The following is a 20,733-nucleotide window of genomic DNA, read 5'->3' on the forward strand; positions in this document are numbered from 1 at the left end:
AGAAGGTCCTTTTCTTCAATAGCTAAATCAAATCTTTAACGGACCAAGCAAAACTGAAACACCTATAAATCTGTACAAGACATATTTTTTCCGCTTGGGACAAAAGTGGTAGACATTTGAGTATCTCAAGAATCTAAATCTGTATATGCAGCAGTGAAAGTGACAAGATCATTAGGTGCAATGCCACAAGTTTATCAACGCCACATGCTAAACACTACTGCAGGGATTCCTTTCGAAATTGCAGTACAGGAACACATACATCAGCATATGCCTCTTGTCAATCCAAAAATAATATTGGACTGTATCAAATGACAAAGAAATGGTCCAAACAAGACTTGAAGACCTGCCTGCAATTTAGCTCACACAGTATATACTTCAGGACATAAGCTAGAAATGTCTAGTTCATATGCCACATAAACCATGAACTAGATAATGTTCCTTTTTGGATCTCAACATTTGAACATATATTTATCTATAAATAATTTTCTTATTGTGGTTTTCAGTCAACTAAACTTTACTCAGAGTAGACCCTTTGAAATTATTGGCTAATTAGGTACATTAAACATTAGTTGGACACAATCCTCAATTAGAACTACAAGAATATCTTTTTAGTTTTCAAAAAATATATTCTGTGGTTATTTGAGGTGATGATTTTTCCTCTATTGGCCATAATAAAGATGATGATCTCACTAGCTTATTTTTATTATCACCATCATCATCTTATTCAGTTTTCCCACCCTTCATCCCAAAGGAGCCCAGGGCGGGAAACAAATCATTAAAAACATTCTAAAAACAATCCTCATCCACTGATGTGACTCAAAATTCCAGAGCAAGTGCTTCTTTGGTCCTATATTGTGGTTTAGTTGTTTCAAGGTGAAGTATTCCTCAAACGGTCAAGCAAGAGGTAGAAATGGAATGGTGGTGGGGAGAGCAATAATTTATGAGGGTTTGCAGATTAAGGTTTATAATCTAAGTACATACCTGGTTACTGATAGTAAAATTAAGAACTTTAAACCATTCATTTACAGAAATGTCATTATCCGACTGGATTAATAATTCAGTTCCTTGCCGTGTTTTCAGCTTTAAAATAAAAGAAATCTGGGCATTAGAATGAAAGTACATATTTTATGTGTTGCTCCAAAATACCCGATTGCTAGGTCAATTACTATATTACACCCTATCAATTATAAGAAAACCTGACAGTTTAAGACATTTATATGGCACTTAAATATTAACATTTCTAAGTTATAAGGCTTCTAAAGGTTTGTCGTAAATATTTTTTGGAAAATGCTTACTGGTAACTCATTACCCATTTTTCCCTATGGTCATGTTAAGTACCAAAAATAAAGTTAGGCAAAAACAGTCACCTCAATCACATTCTTCTTGCTAGATTTCTCCTTAGAAGCCCAGTCGACAAATGCACCCCTCAGATCCACTGTGAACTCTGGCTTGGATTGGTTGACCCCAAACTTCTGGAGGGAAAAACAAACATTACCAATTTGTTTTTAGAGGGCTTCCATGCCCCAGACATTGTACAACCTGCCCATACAGGCAATGACCGTTTTCGGCATGTCCAATACGTGCATCACGCCGAACTTGGAAGTTACCCAAAAAGTCACAAAAGGGGGTGGAGCAGCGGTTTGCAGGCTTTTTCAATGGTGTTTCATATACACACAATTTCACATAAACACGTGGTGCCTTGGAACATAACCCCTGCGTGAATTGGGAGTTGCCTGTATTATATTCTTAAATTCCCACGGCAAAACTTGTCTCCACCATGGCCCTGTTGGCTATTGACATTCAGTGGCCTGGACAAGGGGTCTACTTTTGTTTTGTCTTAACCAACCTTGGGATTCCTTACAAAGCCCCATTTTGAATTCCATCAGTTAAAAGAGTCACTTCTTTGTGCCACGGCTGTGGGCCACTTCATACAGAACAAAGCTTCTCCACTAGGGGGAGGCTGCACTTGTTTTAACCCCCACCCTGCAATTGTTAGTACTGCATTAATACACAGTATCTCCACACGGTTGCAATAGTAGAAGAGATGAGGGGGAGGAGCCTGAAAATACAGTAACTTTCCAGTACTTACCCAGCTAGTCCCACCTCCTTGAGTCTTGGTAAACAATAACGAGGGACCTTGCAATACAGCCCATGATGACATCCAGTTTTTTCTGCAGGAGAGGCAGGCATTTGTACACAGTCAAGGACATTGATCAAATAACTGAGACTGCCCAGTGGTGCTTGACAAATGACCCTTTGTACTACTGTGTCTACAGGTATATCTGTTATTGACAAAGGGCCAATTTGGCCTGCTGAAATCACCAAAACAGGGATGCTAGATAAAAGCAATCCTTTATTTTGAGACTAACTAGTCACAGCAGGCCTGTACAGAGTTTGTCTGAGGCCTGGGGTGGGAATAAAGCTATAAACTCAAACAAAAAGGCAGCTGGTTCCTGGCAGGGGCCCCTGGCCAGCTGAGCCTTCCAAAGCCTGGGGGCCAGTGTGCCCAGCTGTCCCCACCCCCCAGCATGGGCCTGAGTCACAGTAGCTCAAACTTACAGCACACACTATATCACATTTGTGTGCAATATGTAGCCAGGCTTATTCTATTTATTTTCTTACGTTAAAATGCTCAGTCTAGAACCCTAACAGTTGCAAAGAGAGCCGCTACAGATTGGCTTCAGCCAATAACACTGCAAAAATGTTGTATTTATCTCACTTCCAGAAAATCCAAGTAACAGAAGAAACTTAAAATTGCTTTCCTAACCATGTTCTTTGTGATGAGTACGGCTGCAGGCTTTAAAATGCTGATCAGTTCCTTTAGGTTTCACTGAAACAGGGTTTCTTTGCATATAAATATGCTGACAAGTAACTCACTTGCAACCTTACATTGCTTTGATGATTGAATGTTTGCCCGACCAAATTTAAAATACCTAAATGTCAAAACTTAGAAGTGTGCTGGAGATACTTGCCGAACTTTTTTCCCATTTTCTGTAATCTTTGTCACATTTAATAATCCATACTTCTCTTGGTCCTGGGGAAGAGAACAAACGGAAAATCAGTTTTAAAAGCAGCTCGTCTGCAACATATACAGATGAATAGAAAGCTGCTAACTTGTATAATGCTTGATGCAAAAATCTAAGCTCTGTACATTTTGATATGTTTAAATGAAAGCTAGCTTTACCATTAGTCTACAGCTGTGCTGTTTGATACCGTAAAAAAGCCAGTAGTGTAAACAACAAGAGTTGAAAGAAAAATTGCTTGAGCTTAAAGTAATATATTTTAAAGTTATTCTAATGCTTCAGTATATGGAAGTGAAAGCCATACTGCAGGTGTACATTCCATTTCAAGAAAACATGTTTGATTGTGTTTTAACATACAGAATCTGTTTTTCTCAATGGAGCAGCATGTTATATAGTATGGGAAGTTCAAATTAGCAATTTTTGGATCACTGTAGAAGACCAATTTTATAGATAAGTTCTACTGAACTTTAGTATCTGTCAGTTAATTCCAAATGAAGTATCTACTATGCTTTAATTAAATTATATTAAAATAATTTGAAGTGCTTTTTTGTCGTAATATTTGCGATGTGAGTAAAAGCCAGTGCATCCTTTTGTCAACCTTGGCATTTGCACTATAAACATGTTTGATTAAAAAAAAAAAATAGAAAATAATCTCTTTCCTTCCACAACTACTTTCAAGAAGAGCTAAATAGCTGATACCTGAACTGCAGAGACATGGTTCCTTGAATATAACATTAACAGCACAATCCTATATGTGTCTACTCAGAGGTAAGATGACTAAATTCAATGGGGCTCACTCCCAGATAAGTGGGTTTAGGACTGCAGCCTAAATGTGCTAAAACAGATTGCCAAATCCATCGGAAATGCAATGCAGTTGTCTACACCTGATATTATCCGCACCTTAACAAATTGTTATTATTTATCAGATACTACATGATTTAGATGCTGAGTGAGTTTTTAAAACAAGAAATTCATTGGGACTCTCTACTGAGTCTGTTTTATCCATCTCAAGTAAACACTGATGATCACCCCTGACCATTGGCCAGGCTGGCTAGGGTTGATGGGTCACAGGTTCCCTGGCCTGATCTAAAGTGATAGTGTACAAGGGCATTTTGTAAGACTCGGCTGTAAGAACTCAAACTATACACTCTTCTAACGTAACACAGATCTCAAAAGTATCAGCCAGACTTCCCTATCAAGGTGTGAGGAACTGCTAGTGACTGATGTTATCTAATTGGGTCACAGGATAGAAAGTAGATTGCCAGTGACTGCAATATGGAAAAGCAGTGTTGTGTTTATTGATGTTATGAGGGGCCAACAAGGCTGCTTTTAAAAAGGACAAAATGCCTCCTTTAAGGAGGACTGGATAACATCACTACCTCCATTTTCTGCCGGTCTATTTGCACACAGTGTTCTCCTGAAGCTGCCTGGTTGAACAATGCTAGGGACATGACTAAAGTCCATATATCTTACAAGCCAACAGAAGATATGCATCTTCTAAATACTGCTCTAGAAGCCGCTGAAGTTGATTACATTGAGAAGGCCCAACACAAGAAGCAGCTTCAATCTCTTTCCTGACACAGAACGATCCACCATGTGAAGTGTAACAATGTTTGGCATACATTAACAACCATGGATTTGCCTCAGACTAGTGAGCTCAACAATCTGTGTATGACAATATTTATACTGACTGTGGCTTGATGCTTTGGTGAGGAAGGAGAATACTCATTCTCAGGAAAAGCAGTCTTTGAAGCAACCGGAGAATCCTAAGGAATAAAGATGTATTGAGATATTTATAACAAAGAAATAAAGTAGAATCTTCTTAAACTTTACAGAATTTGGACATAACAGAAAATGTGTCTGATACTGAGATACTGGAATGACAATGAGTTATGTTCAAATTAAAGCAGTCATTCCTTTCATTAATTTTCTAGTACAGTTTTTTTTCTTGCACAAATTTAATTATCTACCAGTACTATCTATAGATAAATCATATGTTAGATACTAACTTGCTCATGGTGTGTTGGGAACAAATATGCAGGATTAGGCAAGAGAGGTTCGGAAGAATTAGTTGGCAACTGTAAAAATACAAGAACTATTTTAATATATCATTATTGCTTCATAGATTCTGTTATCTTGAACATTATAAAATAATGTATATTCCAATGTCATCTAATCAGAACTGATTTGCATCCTTGGAGAGTGTCAAGCTTTTGAATTATGCATACATTATTCATTACACACACACACACCCCAAAATCTGCTAACTTGAAATATTAAGGAGGTTAGAAAGAAATTAGAGACACGTTTCCTGAAGGCAGGCCAATGATCATTCTTTGTTAAAAAGCAGAATACAATTCCTGCAGGGATAGCTGATACAGAAAGAATTGCTTTGTAGTGAAGTTTCTTTTCCTGTGTTGTTGGCAACTATGTTACTAAGAAAAATTCTCTTTATGCTTGAGGACAGGTTAAAGGTTCCTGAAATTCATACCTATCTCCATCCAAAACTCTTGTTCAGTTTCTTTAGTACTGAAAAGATTTGTAAACTTGGGCATTAAAAAGCAATTCCCTGTATTTCTGATATTAAGACATAAGCACCAACGCTTATGTAGCCACCCATACACAAATAGAAGATCATCAGAAGACAGGGCAGAAACGTACAAGAAGCCTGGTGGGAAAACCCTGAGAGAAGGACCCCAAGAACAGCCCTTGTGCAGTCACTAACCACAGAATGCTAACTTGACTTGGGGTCGGGGGTGGAATGGAAAACCAGATCAAAGAAAGAGGAGGACATGGCTGTGAACATGTGATCTCCAGGCTGCAACGTTTTGTTGCCAGTTCCTTTTTTTAAACTTAAACCCCTTGCTGTCTTTGGCCAAATTCATCTGAGTATATCATCCACCAGAAAATATGGTTCTGATTATTGCATATTCTGTTTCTTAGATTCCTTCTACTAAAAATTGTCTTGAGGAAACTTACAGTATAAAAACATAAGTTTAGGGATAGCATAGCAGCAAAAATGCATTTTCCCAATACAATTCTAAAAGCAATACCACTGCCCAAACCCCCCACAATAGAGAGACATACCATAACTACAACAAAGCAAACCAATTTAAACACCCAACAGAACAGACAAATGTCTGGAGTAAGAAGAGAGTTGTTTATGCCAGTGCCAAGCAGGCCTCACTGGAGAGAGCACAAACGGGGGGCCACAACCTGAAAGACTCTTGCGGTTCCCCTCTGAGCTTTGATACCCTCATTGCCTACTGCTAGGATCTCTCAAAATCCTCCTGTTCCCAAATGATTCTGCCCAGTGGCCATCTTTGGAGACTTTGCACCACTTACACTCTCTCTCACACATGCAGTAGTGGTACTGTGGGAGACTGTAACGCAATTGTCTCTCATTATGCAAACCCCCTCCCTAGAGAAACTTATTTGGCCTCTTCACTACTTCAGTTTCAGGAGACAGTTCCAAAACATACTTTTTCCTAGAACTGCAGAACCAGAGGGACAGGCGAGATTTGCTGCTTTGCACTGCTGCCTGTTGCTTTACTGTTTGGTCGTCCTTGCTCCCATTGCTTTGTCCGAAATTTCTTTTTTTATTGTTTGTAATCTTGATCTTACGTACACTGTGCCTTGAGGTGTTTTTTTAAGATACGAAAACAGCATATAAATGTTGTATAACCAAATAAAAATGTTGTCGTTGGTGGCCATGGTTGTACATCACACCAAACTATGTTTTAATGCATCATGCGCAAGGTGGAATTAGCCTGAGGAAACCTTGCCCCTCCCCTCTCCTTCCATATGGCCAGGAGGTAGACTGTGTTTACTTTTATTTTTATTGAATATTGGCTTGCCACTGCATGCAAACCAAGTATCATGGCGTACAACAAACACAGTTTAATTTAACAGGCCAAGCTGCCCAGACTTGATTATTAAATAATAAGCCAGGGCTGCATACAATGAGACAAGATTTGGGGAAATTGAAGATAAACAGTGCTGAACTACTATTCCTGGTCACACAGGAGGAGCAGAGGGAAGGGACAGCTACACGAACCTGAGGCTCACTTGAGCCTCTTTCCAGATCCTGCTTAACTATGACTTTGCATGACTTGAAAAAAAATCAGGCCACTGAGCTCAGGGCAAGACATTAAAACTGCTGCTGGGAAGACAGCCGAGGTAGGGGCCCAATTCCAAAAGCTGACAACTCCATTATCAGGGGTACAAGGCAGGTTTTGTACCACTGACTTCTTTAGGAGAAAACAAGTATAGCAAAGTTTGCTTTAATAAGAGCACATTTGAAATAAATTGTGTTTCTGAATCTAACAAAGTAAACAATCTACATTAATGTAAGAAAGCAAACCTACGGTACAATAATTATTTTGTTGAAAACACAATTAGGCTAAGACTGCAGCCCTACACCCATTTATCTGGGAGTAATCAGTGCAACTTACTTCTGAGTAGACAACTTACAGGATTGCACTGTATGTAACTTACAGGGATCAACCTAACCATTTTGCACCAGTGTTTTTCTTTTCTTTTTTAGTGCACAGTAAAATAAAAAATATACATAATAAATAATACACGACAACTGATCAGACTGCAGTATGTTTTTAGGACATTCCTACCTTGTCATTAGTGTCCAACACAATCGAGCTGTGCCTCCATTTTGTTAAAACTATTGGTTCCTGTAGCCTCCTGTCCAGACTCCTGCTTTTAATTATCTCCCTTTGCTGCTGTGGTGAAGCATTAAGCTATTAAAAAAGAAAGCAGAAGGAAATCCATGCACTGTAAATGTATTGTACTGAAACAAAGGCAGGTGAAGCATGAGCAATCCACTCTTAGCTGCTTTCACATATACAAACCTGCAAGGAGAAAGGCTACACTCCCCCCCCCCATGTGTCATCTCTTTCCTCTGAAATAGTCAACAGAAGTTTGCCTAGGGGCCTGGGGCATTGCCGCATGCCACAGCTTTTAGTCCTGAAATTATTCTACTGAATAAGGGCTCTGAACATAACCCTGCAAGCCCAGCTTATGACTGACTCAAGTATGGCACAGCTCCTTTTCTCAAGGAGTGTAATGGCCCCACTCGAATCAAGATATGAAGGATTTCCAAGTTACCAACCAGCTACCTGAATATGCTGCAAAAGGTATTCATAATGCATGCCAAAGGGAATCTGAACCCAAAGCACTGTGTCAAGGCATGCCAGGGATGGAACCATGCAGAACCAGGGATGGAGACACATGAGGCCCTTATGTATCCCACCCACTATGGACTTTATTCAAGTCTTCATGTACATAAGTTTAAATTTTAAAGGAAGCAACTTTACAGGAAGGGAAATAGCTACACAGAAAACTTAGCCTGATAGTAAAAAATGAAAAACTGGAAGCAAGGGAGCCAGTCAACCAACTTTTGCAATCGCTACATCTATATCAAGGCCTGGCAGCTTTTCATATTTGAAGGTAGTAGCTTAAGTAGCAGCAAGTAGTGCAGTTTCTCCTGTGCAGCTGTAGGAGGCACCTGCCATTTACTTATGTACAATTACATTCATTTAATGCCCTTTAAACATGATAATATAAATTTAGCTAATATAAATTTCAGATACGGCCCTTAGCTGGTGACTAAGTTGCACACCCCTTGTATATAAACATATCTAAATTACTGGAATAAGCTTACAGGGCCTTAATAAACCGCCCTGTTTAAGCAACTTAGTTGAAGGGATGATTTGGAAGAAGCAATTTCAGGGCAGAAACCTAAAATGGCAACGTAATCTAACAAAGAGTAATGCAGCAATTTAAACAGACACCACCTTCCCTCCCTAACTCTCTCTTCCCCCCCTTCTTCTGTGCCCAGCCACCCTCCTAACTCTCTTGTATGTTAGGATGTCTTGCTTAGTCTGCTTTAAAAAAAAATGAATAAAAATTATCACAAAAAACAAAAGTTAGCCTCAAAGAAAGGAATAACTTGGGTCTTACTTCACATGCTACAGGTTGCATCCAGATGAAGTCTTACAATGAGGGAAAAAATTATTTGATCCCCTGCTAAATTTGCCCATTTGCCCTCTGACAAAGAAATGAGTCACAGCTACAGTAAACCTACCATTAAACCTACCATTATCTGAAGAAGTGTGCATGCACACGAAAGCTCATACCAGGAACAAACTCAGTTGGTCTCTAAGGTGCTACTAGAAAGAATTTTCGATTTTGTTTTTCCTACCATTAAAATTATGGACTGGTCATTTCTTCGTCAGAGGGCAAACAGGCAAATTTAGCAGGGGATCAAATACTTTCCCCCCTCACTGTACGTCAGAGTAAATCCAATTGAATCAATGAACTTAAGGCAGCCATGACAACTGGTCTCCGTATATCTGTTGTCAGGACGACTTCATTGAATGCAACCCAATGTATTAAAAGTTTTTGAACATTTAAAAAGTGCAACTATTAGAGTTGCCATGTGTCCTCTTTTTTCCAGGACACTTCCCCTTTTTCAGGGGTAAAATTTCTGTCCGGGTGGATTTTTTATATTTGCCAAAATGTCTCTGGCTATACTTTCTGGATGAGACATAGACATTAACCAGTAGTTGAAGACTTGCTTTCCTCTTCTCCTGCCGCCCTCAGCAACATATCACAGCTTCTATAGCCTACATATATTAGGGGCATTTAAAATAGAGCCGTCATAGCATCCTTTTTTTTGCTCTACAAAATATGGCAACCCTAAACTGGTCTCAGTCTAAATCAGTGTTTCTCAAACTTGGTTCCCCAGCTGTTGCTGGACTACAACTACCATCATCCCTGACCACTAGTTCGCCTAGCTAGGGATGATGGGAGTTGTAGTCTGGGGAACCAAGTTTGAGAAACACTGATAAACCAATGGAGAATGATGATTTTCCATGCAATTAAGTATTTAATTTGGCCTGGGAAGAAATGGGGGGGGGGGATTTATGTAACCTTGCACCTGCTGCCACCATTGTTCAATATTAAAAGTGAACTAGTTTGTAGGGCTACTGGAAGTTACTCTCTCAGCACAAGAGCCCAACCTATAATAGTGACCTATATTACAGCAGAGGACAGCAAGTGTGGCAGGAACATTCAAGGAAAATCAAAAAAACATTTACGTAAACATTTCAGCATAGCATAGTATACTATAGTAGAGCAACTGGGAAACACTGGCCTGCTAACACTTTAATTGGAGAACAGACTTTACCAAAGGTGTCATGGGTTTTGAAGATGCTCGAACTCAGGATGAAAGGGAGAAACACGCTAAGAGGAAGGCACACTTGGCAAACCCTCACCGTGATCAACTCCTGCCCAGAAACCTATATCCCCACTGTGGAAGAAGACGAAGAAGAAGAAGAAGAAGAAGAAGAAGAAGAAGAAGAAGAAGAGTTTGGATTTGATATCCCGCTTTTCACTACCCAAAGGAGTCTGAAAGCGGCTAACATTCTCCTTTCCCTTCCTCCCCCACAACAAACACTCTGTGAGGTGAGTGGGGCTCAGAGACTTCAAAGAAGTGTGACTAGCCCAAGGTCACCCAGCAGCTGCATGTGGAGGAGCGGAGACGCGAACCCGGTTCCCCAGATGACGAGTCTACCGCTCTTAACCACTACACCACACTGGCACTGGAAGGACGTGTGGATCTAGAATTGGCCTCCACAGTCACGGACTCACTTTTAAAACCATGTTTATGGAAGACCATCTTACTCGGCTACGAGTGATGGCCAAAGAAAGAAGAGGAAGAAGCATAGTATTAGTATAAAAATATTTTAATTTGCAGAATATGGATAGATAACTTTTCAAAATCAAGCACAGCTGAGAGTTGTTTCTTTTTGTTTTCCAATGTATTTATCAATAAAAAATTTGGCGTGCTATGAGCAAATTTTTATTCTGAAAGTGTGGCCCAGAGAAAAGAAGTTTAAGAACTAGTGCTCTTAAGAGTCTGAGCTGCAATATTAAAGGTGAACTATGCTCCCGGGCATTCATAAGCCGCTTTCTCCCTTAGGGGTTTTGTTCCCTTGGAGTTTTCCTTTCAGATTTTGTGTGTCTGCATGTATTTTGCAAACCTCCAGGGTGCACACACGCATAGCCCAAGTCTGCTGATCCTTTCTCTTGTGTGGGGGATGTTGTTATTTTGAATGCACAACCACACACATGGGAAAACTCAAATCTGTATTAGAATGCTATATAAACAGAATTCTGAATTGTGAAGGGAGGTTTCTTTGCCATTAAATCAGTGCAGGGAAATGCAAGGCAGGCTGGAAATGCTGAAAACACTCCCATATTTGGCTGGAGAACAATCAATATTTATTTTTTTATATGCACAGTAGAGAAATTAGAATCAATTGAGGTTTTCTATACCACTGAGCCTTGGGCTTGCCGATCAGAAGGTTGGCGGTTCGAATCCCCGCAATGGGGTGAGCTCCCATTGTTCGGTCCCAACTCCTGCACACCTAGCAGTTCGAAAGCACGTCATAGTGCAAGTAGATAAATAGGTACTGCTCTGGCGGGAAGGTAAACGGCATTTTCGTGCGCTGCTCTGGTTCGCCAGAAGCGGCTTTGTCATGCTGGTCACATGACCTGGAAGCTGTACACTGGCTCCCTTGGCCAGTAACGCGAGATGAGCGCCAAAACCCCAGGGTCGGACATGACTGGACCTAATGGTCAGGGGTCCCTTTACCTTTATGTTAACTTGCATGTTTCTGGAAAGTATTACATTTATTAAGTTAGGCAATTATATCCCACCTTTTTATGATAAGATATAAACAATGTTTCTTATAAAATAAAAATATGTATACATTATAATGATTCTAACAGCAAACAAAGTGTAAAAAATGGTATTAATTATGTCGAGAGACAGCAAACTAAAATCCATATAATCATAGGCTTTGACTTTTTAAAAATGTTGTCATAATAAAATGGTTTTAAGTGCCTGTTTAAGTAATCAAGAGCCTGTGATCATCATCATCTTTGTGTGCCTCCTCTAAGAGAGGTCCAGAGGGTGGCAACACGAGAAAGGGCCTTTTCTGCAGTGGCTCCCTATTTGTGGAATGTTTCTCTTTTTGGCTTTGGCTGATTAACATTCTATGTCCTTTAAAATGTGCTGGAGGGAGGAGAGTTATTGGTTTGTTTTTGTTTTTATTATGTATTTTGTGTTCTCATTTTGTACTTTCATGTTGTGAACAGTCCTGTGATTTTTGGATGAAGATAATAATAACATAAAAAAGAATATGAAGCAGGCAAAGAGGGGAACCAAACTATTCAGGGAAGAGGAAAACGCTATTCCATAGTTTAAGTGCCACAAATGAAAATGCCCTCTCAGAGTTATATGGATTTTAATTTCGTTTTCACTCTCAACCATTTCTTCTCTTTATTTCTTTGATTGGAGGACTCTCCCCTGTGGCATAACTTCAGGCAAAATCTTTTATTAATACCCAGCAACACTACTACAAAAACCAATCTAGACACACTCATGTTTTTCCTAAAGCATCCTTTCTAAGTAAAACTGCATATAATTTACAGTTCTCTCACTTAAATAATTTTCTGAAAAATCTCTAGAGAAGTACCACTATTGACTACTCTGAAATAGACTGGGTTGGAAGGTAGTTCTGGAAGGTCCCACAATGCTCCAAAACAGGAAGAATCAGCAAAAATTCCTTCCTTCTCCCCTCTTCACGCAGGAACAGCAGCAGCATGTAAGTGAATTTCCACTAATGGGAACTTGAGATCCAACCCAATAACATTATGAAAGGATGAAACAATATAGAAGAGAAAGAGAGACACCTATTCCTCTCAACCTCATGAACAGGACAGGCACACAAAGTTTCTGAAATAAGGCAAAAGAGACCACATCCCAGAATATATCCAGACTACTCATATGGCCTGGTTACTTTGGGAGCTGGTTACTACAGCTGCTACATGCTGAGCATTTCACCTTCACAAAAAGAAAGCAACTGGAAAAGAAACCAGAGGGAACCCCAGAACTAAATGAGAGCTCTTTGGAAACCTTCATCTTCTCAATTGCAGGTACATTTTTAAAGCTCTTCTCTGCTCAATGTACGGTGGAGTTTTCTGCCCATTTTAAAAGTATAGTTTCATTGTCAACTTCTATGAGTTTGGATGGGTGAAGTTGCCATAGAGTAATCCCGTGTTTCTAACTATACCAGTTTTGTCCTCATTTGTAGTGATCAGAAGTGAAGACTGCCTTAAGTCTTCGGTTTAATGGTCAAGTGCTATCTCTACACAGACAGAGCGTGCCTGCTTATGGGTTTTTATAATATACAACGTGTCTGCTTTGAGAAGCAGTAAAACTGGGACAGCTGAGCTTTTTTGTTTTTTTTTCAAAAAAAACCTTGTTACTTCAACAGCACACACCCTAAAATAATACATAATGTAGAATACTAATTAAGGTAACTGAACTACACGAAGACTAGGTGCGCAGGTCCTATAATCTGAACAGGTGCCGAACTGGAAGGGATGGAGATGATATGATGGCACTGCCACTGTTAAGGGAACATTGCCATGTGCTAGAGAGCGGCAACTGACAGGATGGATGCAGATTAGAAGGTTTGACTGTCAAGGAAGTATTTCAAATACAAAATCCCAGTGATGCATCAACACAGAAGGTGTATTATAGTAAAGTGGGAGGCTCCAATTCATCTGAGTTAAGATATGAATTCACTAGATGGTCTTAAGCAAGTCACCATCCCTCAATTCCAGCCTTCAGTCTGTAATGTGGGAACAGTATTTTAAAGAATTATTTTTTTTACAGGACTGTTTTAAGGATTGCTGAGGCTATGTATGGAGCAGTATATGTTTACTATGAACTGACACAGTAACATTACTAGTCTTGCTTTGCCAGTTACAATCCATTTGCTTAGGCGATAAGAGATACCCCATGTGTCCGTATGTATTCCAAATCATGCTGAAATGGGTAGTAACATTCTGTGAATTAATTCAACCCATGCAATGCCACTTACACTGTTATTCATGCCTAAAAACTTTTGGTTAAGGAGTTGGAGTGGGGGAGTGGAGTGGAGGAAACAGGACCAGTCATGTGAGGAAAGATGCGCACACACGTTATAGAATAGCTATCTTAGTCAAAATTAACAAATGGAATTTCTCTTGGGGAGTCATGTGCTATGTTGTTGTTTGTAGGAAGGTGAATAAGAAAGGTGAAGCCTGTTTTTATTCTCTAGTTTTCTGATAAAGTAGCCAGATTAAGAATTTTAAGGGGGAGGACTATTATTTTACAGATGTCTGGTTTTGGCATTGCATAAATCATGAGGTAAGCACCTGTGACTCACCTGTCTGCAGTAGGTGGAGTTTGAATTTCCCTCCGTTTTCCCCCTCAGCTAATCCTCTCCCTCTGCTGTGAATGGCTGCAGAAGGTAGACCGTATATGAGCCTACAGTACACACAAAAGATGCCTCCTGCCCATGCAATATTTACCCAATCAATTAATCAAATCTGTAGTAAGGCCCTACAGAAAGACACTAGTGTCATACTGGGCCTAATTACATTGGTCCAAGTAGGCAATATTTGAATTGAACTGAACTTTGCAACTCATATGTTTTGGAGTACAGTTTTACAAAGGTAGGAAGGCTCCTTCTACACCAGGCTTTCCTGATGCTACAAATCGCAAAAGACAGGAGTGGCAGTTAAGATTTTATACAGCAGAAAAAGTTGATACCATGGCTTACAGATTATTTTCCAGCCTATTCAGATGCATTTTAGTCCAATTCCATTAGGCTGGTATCATAGGTCAACATAATCCTATTGCGGTACAAGCCAAGCCCCTCTTCTAAACCCTTTCCCTCCAGAGCACTGTTCTTGAGGTATCACTGTGATACCTAAATCTAAAATATTACACGGCACTTCCTTTTAAAATAATAGATCGCTGTTCCAACATTTCTACAAAGGTGCATGAAGGTTTTTCTGCTATTCCTTGATTCTTAATTTTCCAAATTCATTCCCAAATCCACTGGTGACAAACAAATACAAAGTAACAGAATTAACATTAGAAGTGTTCTCATTCCAATGCAGATAGCACAGAATGTGACTGTACAGTATTGATATTCCTGGAACCTTCCCTAGCATTCCTCTCTGTTATTAATAAGCAGGTAAAAATAGTCAAGGCTGTCTGTAAATTAGCATGAGGTGGAAATGGATAACAATCCTAGATATATGTGGCATAACTGATTTCCACCCCTTCTCCAATCAAATCACTTAAGTGTTTTTCTTGCATTAATTGATCCAGTATATTTGGTTGCAGACTAAAGTTGGCAGCTACATTGCATACTGAGCATTCCTTCTGGCTCTCACCTCAGGCTAGAAACAAATAACTTGGTTTGTTCCTTATTCCTCTCCAAGTCTGCCTTGTCTAGGATAAGTTGAAGGGACATGACAGGGAAGACAGAGATATGTGGCTTATGTGTATCATACCTCAGTGAGTTAGTTGTACAGCCTGAAGTATTTTCAATTCCCCAAACCTAGTACTGAATTCAAGGAAGCTATAGGCATTAAGAAGAGCGCCACAAATGTCAGAAAAATTATCCAAATTAAGATCTGCCAGTATCATTAAGAGAAAAATCCAGTCCTGTGTTACTTAAACACACACACACACACACACACACACACACACACACAGCAGTTTGTCAAAGAAAATCAGCCCCAACATATATTGAGTCTCATCACCTGCACAACAAGTGGCATCGATCCTAGTAGTCTGAAGTGCAGTAGCATGACAATATTTCGTCACAAGGAAGCTCTGCACAAAAATGACCAATAGGCTTTTCAGAAATGAAGAGCTCTTTGGCCAACACTGAGGTTGAACCTGTTGCATGGTGTCTGCTGTTAGGCAGCCCAGGGTAAGCTTCCCAGAGTGACACACATTTATTTCCAAAGCTCATAATCAGCATTTTGGACAGAATCAAAACCAACGAACAAAAGATGCATGTCAAGAAGAGGTAAAAGACTGGGATATGGACCTAGAAAATGGACTGGAGGAGCATGGTTTAGTTCCACGTCTGAATATAAAGTTATGAATGATAGGAGATACCTAGGGATGGAGTGTAACTAAATAACTTCAAAGTGTTATTCTACAAAAATGATACATTTTGCCCCTTTTCCCAAAACCAGATATTTAACAAAATGGTTTGACTTATGGCCAACTATGCTTACATGCCTGAAATTCCAGCCTTTTTCTGCTATAGCTAATGATAAAACTATACAATCATATCAAAATTGAGCCAAATTGTATCCTCAATACACGTATCAGTAAAACACACCAAAATCTCAAGCTCATCTTCTAAAAATAAGATGTGACTGTTCTGCAATAATAGGGCTGAAGAAAATTATCTGGCCTCGAACTTGGTCTACACTGTGCAAGGCTTCCAATGGAAAGGCCTTGCCTTGCAAACTGCTATGCACATTGATGTCAAATATTTTAATGGCAAAGGATTGAAGCACAAACTCTGAAAGCAGACGTCTCCGATGCCTTGAAGGATTTGGGGCCATGTTTTGAAAACAATGGCATATAAAGCCTAAAGTTTTCAATTGTCTCCTGCATTCTTTGGTCTCTCAGAGACCTCTCTCATGCCTTTTCTTAAATTGGGACAGCTTTGCCGCTCAATGTTCTTCAAATCAACATTCTCACATCCCCATGATGTTCTTCTAAAACAAGACTTTCCTGCACTGTAATTATGGATCCATCAATATACTGGGAAAATGAGAGAAGAGAGAATGCATGCTCTGAAGTTAGTTCCAAATCTTTTAACTTCATTAAGGAGTCAGCTTCATCACCTCTAGGATCACAGAGGCAAAGGAAACACAATTCTCCCAACATCTCAATGAATCCATAAGCACATTTGCCAATTCCTATATTTTAAGACAGCTTACTGTATGGGATATTGTATGACTGTTCCCTTTGCTTATGGTTTTGCTGAAAAGCAGCTCTTGACAGAGCCAATGGCATTATTTCAAGATGTTTGTCCACTTATGTGTGGGGGTGGGGGTGGGGTGGGGGAGATTACAAATGATAACTGGGACTCTTCAACAAAATGTTACAGTGCATTCGTGTGAGGGTGCAGCTGAAATGGTTGAAAACAAGTTAGCATCAAAGCCAAAACTCCCTGTTCTAACTTCTAACTTGGATCTTATTTCATGTGACGTTTTAAAAAGCATCAATAACTGATGTTCAACCAGTGCGCATGCACATCAGTAGAGCATGTGGCTTCTACATGAGTGCTGAATTTGGCCTGGCCAGCCAATGCACAGCTTTGGCCTGCAGTATTAATGTAGCAGGACTACATTGCACAGCTGCCCAAAGTTCAGAGTACAACCACCTCTCTCCAATAACAGGCACTGCAGACTTGCTGTATACTACTCTCAGCTCAATCTCCAACACAGGTATAAAAGCAATGGGGAAATACTGCAGGGTTGTTGCAAGTTGCTGTCACAGCGTCAGCTCAACCTGGAATGCCTCTAGACCAGGGGTAGGCAACCTAAGGCTCGGGGGCCGGATGCGGCCCAATTACCTTCTAAATCAGGCCTGCAGATGGTCCGGGAATCAGTGTGTTTTTACATGAGTAGAATGTGTGCTTTTATTTAAAATGCATCTCTGGGTTATTTCTGGGGCATAGGAATTTGTTCATTCCCCCCCCCCCAAAAAAAATAGTCCGGCCCACCACATGGTCTGAGGGACGGTGGACTGGCCCACAGCTGAAAAAGGTTGCTGACTCCTGCTCTAGACAAAACTACAGGACTGTTACAAGCCAATCAGAGCCTAATTTGCAGTATTCAGTTAACTGCACTCTCCCAGCAACTGCCCTTCCTGACAGGCAATTTGCAAACAATGAGGTGCATTAGCAGCTTTTGCATTAGCAGGTTTGTTTGAAAGAAAAATATTTCACACTAAATAAGCAATGAGTTAGAAAGAGCAGTGACTCTCCTTCTAGCTACTACCTTGTGGGGGGTGGATAAGCAGGTGTCCAATTCCTGCCACCTTAAGTCTTGGATTTCTGTGGGTGACTTTCACTTCTATCCTTGGAGACATTTAAAAATAGTTTCCCATTGTGAACTAGGAAACGACCCACCCAGACATTGAAATGATTGCCTCTAACTGACACTTTCTCAATCTTCTTTCACAATCTCTTGGAGGGGGAAAGAGAGGAGAGAAATGAAGGGAAATGCAGCCAAGGAACAGATGCCAAGATACAGCTGTCTACCTCCCACTCTCCTCCTCGCCCCATTTGTGTTCCTTGCATTCTTTCTCAGCTATAGCCTCTCCTGCCAGCTGATCAGCAGAGTCTGCAAATCTCCTGGGCATCTTCAGCCCCATCTTCCAGTTCACTCGTCACTTCCCGTCAGTTCCATTTTCACCCTCCCTTCTGGTTTTCTTTCTCAACTAACTTAATGTTTGTTAATCAGCGAAAATGTTCAATCCCCAGTGGACCTGGAAAGGGGAGGGGATAATACTTTTTTAAAATTCTAAAAAATCTGGGGTTCCCACTAAGCCCTGGGGATATTCTTATTGAATGTGGGCGTGCCTAAGTTCTGGGGCAGGCACAACAGGATTTTGTTTTTTTTGCAAAATCGGTTTCAAGAGGATTGCCAAATAGCAGAGTACACAACAACACCTATTCCAGAGATATAAAAAACCATGTGTTTTGGGATGAATTGCAGCAAGATACAGCTTTTGATCGAAGCTGGAAACATTGTTTTCCTTTGGTTACTCACTTTTGGCAGTGCCCATTCTGACCGGGATCCATCTGCATTGTAGTAGTATGGCCGACCTTGTTCATCAACATGCTTTAGCCACTACAGAAACAAAAGTTAATAAAATACTTAATACAAAAAAAACCCCAGATCTTTAATTTATAAATATGCCAAATGGGAGAACAGAAATACTTCAGATTCTGAGCCCCCTCCAAACACACACACAGAAAGAACCTCTGTTTTTATATAGCCAGAGCTGGTTATAAAGATCCATGGAATCACACCCGGGAATAGGGAGGGGGGGTGTTAAAGGCCATCTAGCCCAACCCGCTGCTTAGTCCAGGAAACCCAGAACTAGAGGATCCCCAAAATAGGGCTGTCTGTTCAAAACATTTTTGTTCACATACCTGGAACTATAATAAATGTACAGTACACAGTATTTTTGCCACAAATAGTTTATATTGTAAAAAATAATAATTGTAATGATTTAAAGTCCTGCTTCATATACATTTTAAAGTCCCATGGTTTCTAAATAAGAACAGCTTTTTTTACAACATAAAACCTGTTCTTCTCCCTACTGTCAGCAACAGCAGCTCCATATTTGAAAACATTCTAAAAAGAGCCATATGTTATTTTAGTCAAAATAGGGTTATTTTGCATGTGAGAATCTTCTGCCTTAGGCATGAACCCTATATGAGGTGGGCTAACTTCATTTTCCCATAGTATAATTTTTTTTTTTTACTAGAACCCCTATCCCACAGCATTTTAAGGAGACAAAGTAGGAGTGCATGCTTCAGAACAATTCACAGTTAAGGCATAACTAGCCGTGTCCTGAATATACACTTTTTCTTAAGAACATGAAAAGAACAAAATCAGATCAAGTTTTACTGAGCCTAACCTCCTTCCTCTACATATTCTTGTTGTAACACAAGGCATTCTCATACTCCCAAGAGCTCCACAAGGATGTCATGGATATGCATTTCAACAGTGGACCAAGTTCTTCACTGAAGTTAAAGTAAAAATCATTCTCTCTCACACACACACATCATATTAGGACATACATTAACAATAGTTTTCCAAAGCATATGATCCTAAGTGCATTGATTTAGAAGTCTCGTTGTCTGTAATGGTGTTTTTATGTGCAGCATTGTGACTCATGACTATCTTATGGTACTAGGAAAACTTAATCTTGTCTAACACATTAAAAGGAAAATTGGATATACATTTCATTCTTTTTAGTGGAAGAACAGTTTACTGTAGGCTAAATGCCCAACTATTATAACTGAAGGTGATTCTCCACTACCTGAATAGTTATTACCAAGCAAACAACAACAACAACAACAACAACCCCCGAATACTCGCCATCTAAAAAGAACAAGTCTTTGGAGGAGAGGAAAGAGGGAAATCCACAGGAGTCCCTGATTTAAGCAGTATCTCATAACTCAGTCTCTCACATAGCTCTCCAGATATATCCATCATTCAAATGCAGCACAGCTTGTTCTCACAGTATTTTGGGAGGTAGGGAACAGAATGAAAAGCAGGAACAATGTCTGCTGAGCTTGAATAGAAGGGCACACACACTGGAACTAGATTTTGCTTTTGCTCTCTTTTCTACTCGCACTGCTAGAGGGGGACAAAAAATGGGGATCAGTCAAAACAGCCAGTATCTGTCCAAGGGGACAAAAGCAGTATAGAGCTCTATTCTGGAGGCAGCACATGGGACAGCCCCATCCCCAAGACTCTCCTTTCAGAGCAAGAGACCTTGGTTCTGGAGACAGAGCGTGTCATCATTTTCCTCTTTTGTAGGAGGAGATAGTGAGTGTAGTTTGTCTCGCCTTGTGGCTAGTGTGACCAGGCACATGGTTGTTTTCGATGATGATTTAATATAGAAATCTCCTAAGTTTTAAAAAATTATGCTTCTCATAATTCAAATATTGAATTTTATAGATGACATTAATAGGATGGTAATCTGTTTATTCCAGCAGGGAGGGGAGAATTG

At 39.9% G+C, this 20,733-nt stretch overlaps 1 protein-coding gene across 1 annotated transcript in view; it reads right to left on the minus strand.

Moving 5' to 3' along the window:
* ARHGAP12 (Rho GTPase activating protein 12) overlaps positions 1-20,733 on the minus strand; it is a 71,910-nt gene that overhangs the window by 11,031 nt on the left and 40,146 nt on the right. The window contains 7 exon segments of the mRNA XM_033166255.1: positions 982-1,080; positions 1,368-1,469; positions 2,090-2,171; positions 2,973-3,034; positions 4,715-4,789; positions 7,652-7,777; positions 18,756-18,836. Of these exon segments, the coding sequence (XP_033022146.1) occupies positions 982-1,080; positions 1,368-1,469; positions 2,090-2,171; positions 2,973-3,034; positions 4,715-4,789; positions 7,652-7,777; positions 18,756-18,836 (627 nt within the window).

Source organism: Lacerta agilis, chromosome 12 (assembly GCF_009819535.1).
Source record: "Lacerta agilis isolate rLacAgi1 chromosome 12, rLacAgi1.pri, whole genome shotgun sequence".
In the NCBI taxonomy this organism is placed as follows: Eukaryota; Metazoa; Chordata; class Lepidosauria; order Squamata; family Lacertidae; genus Lacerta; species Lacerta agilis.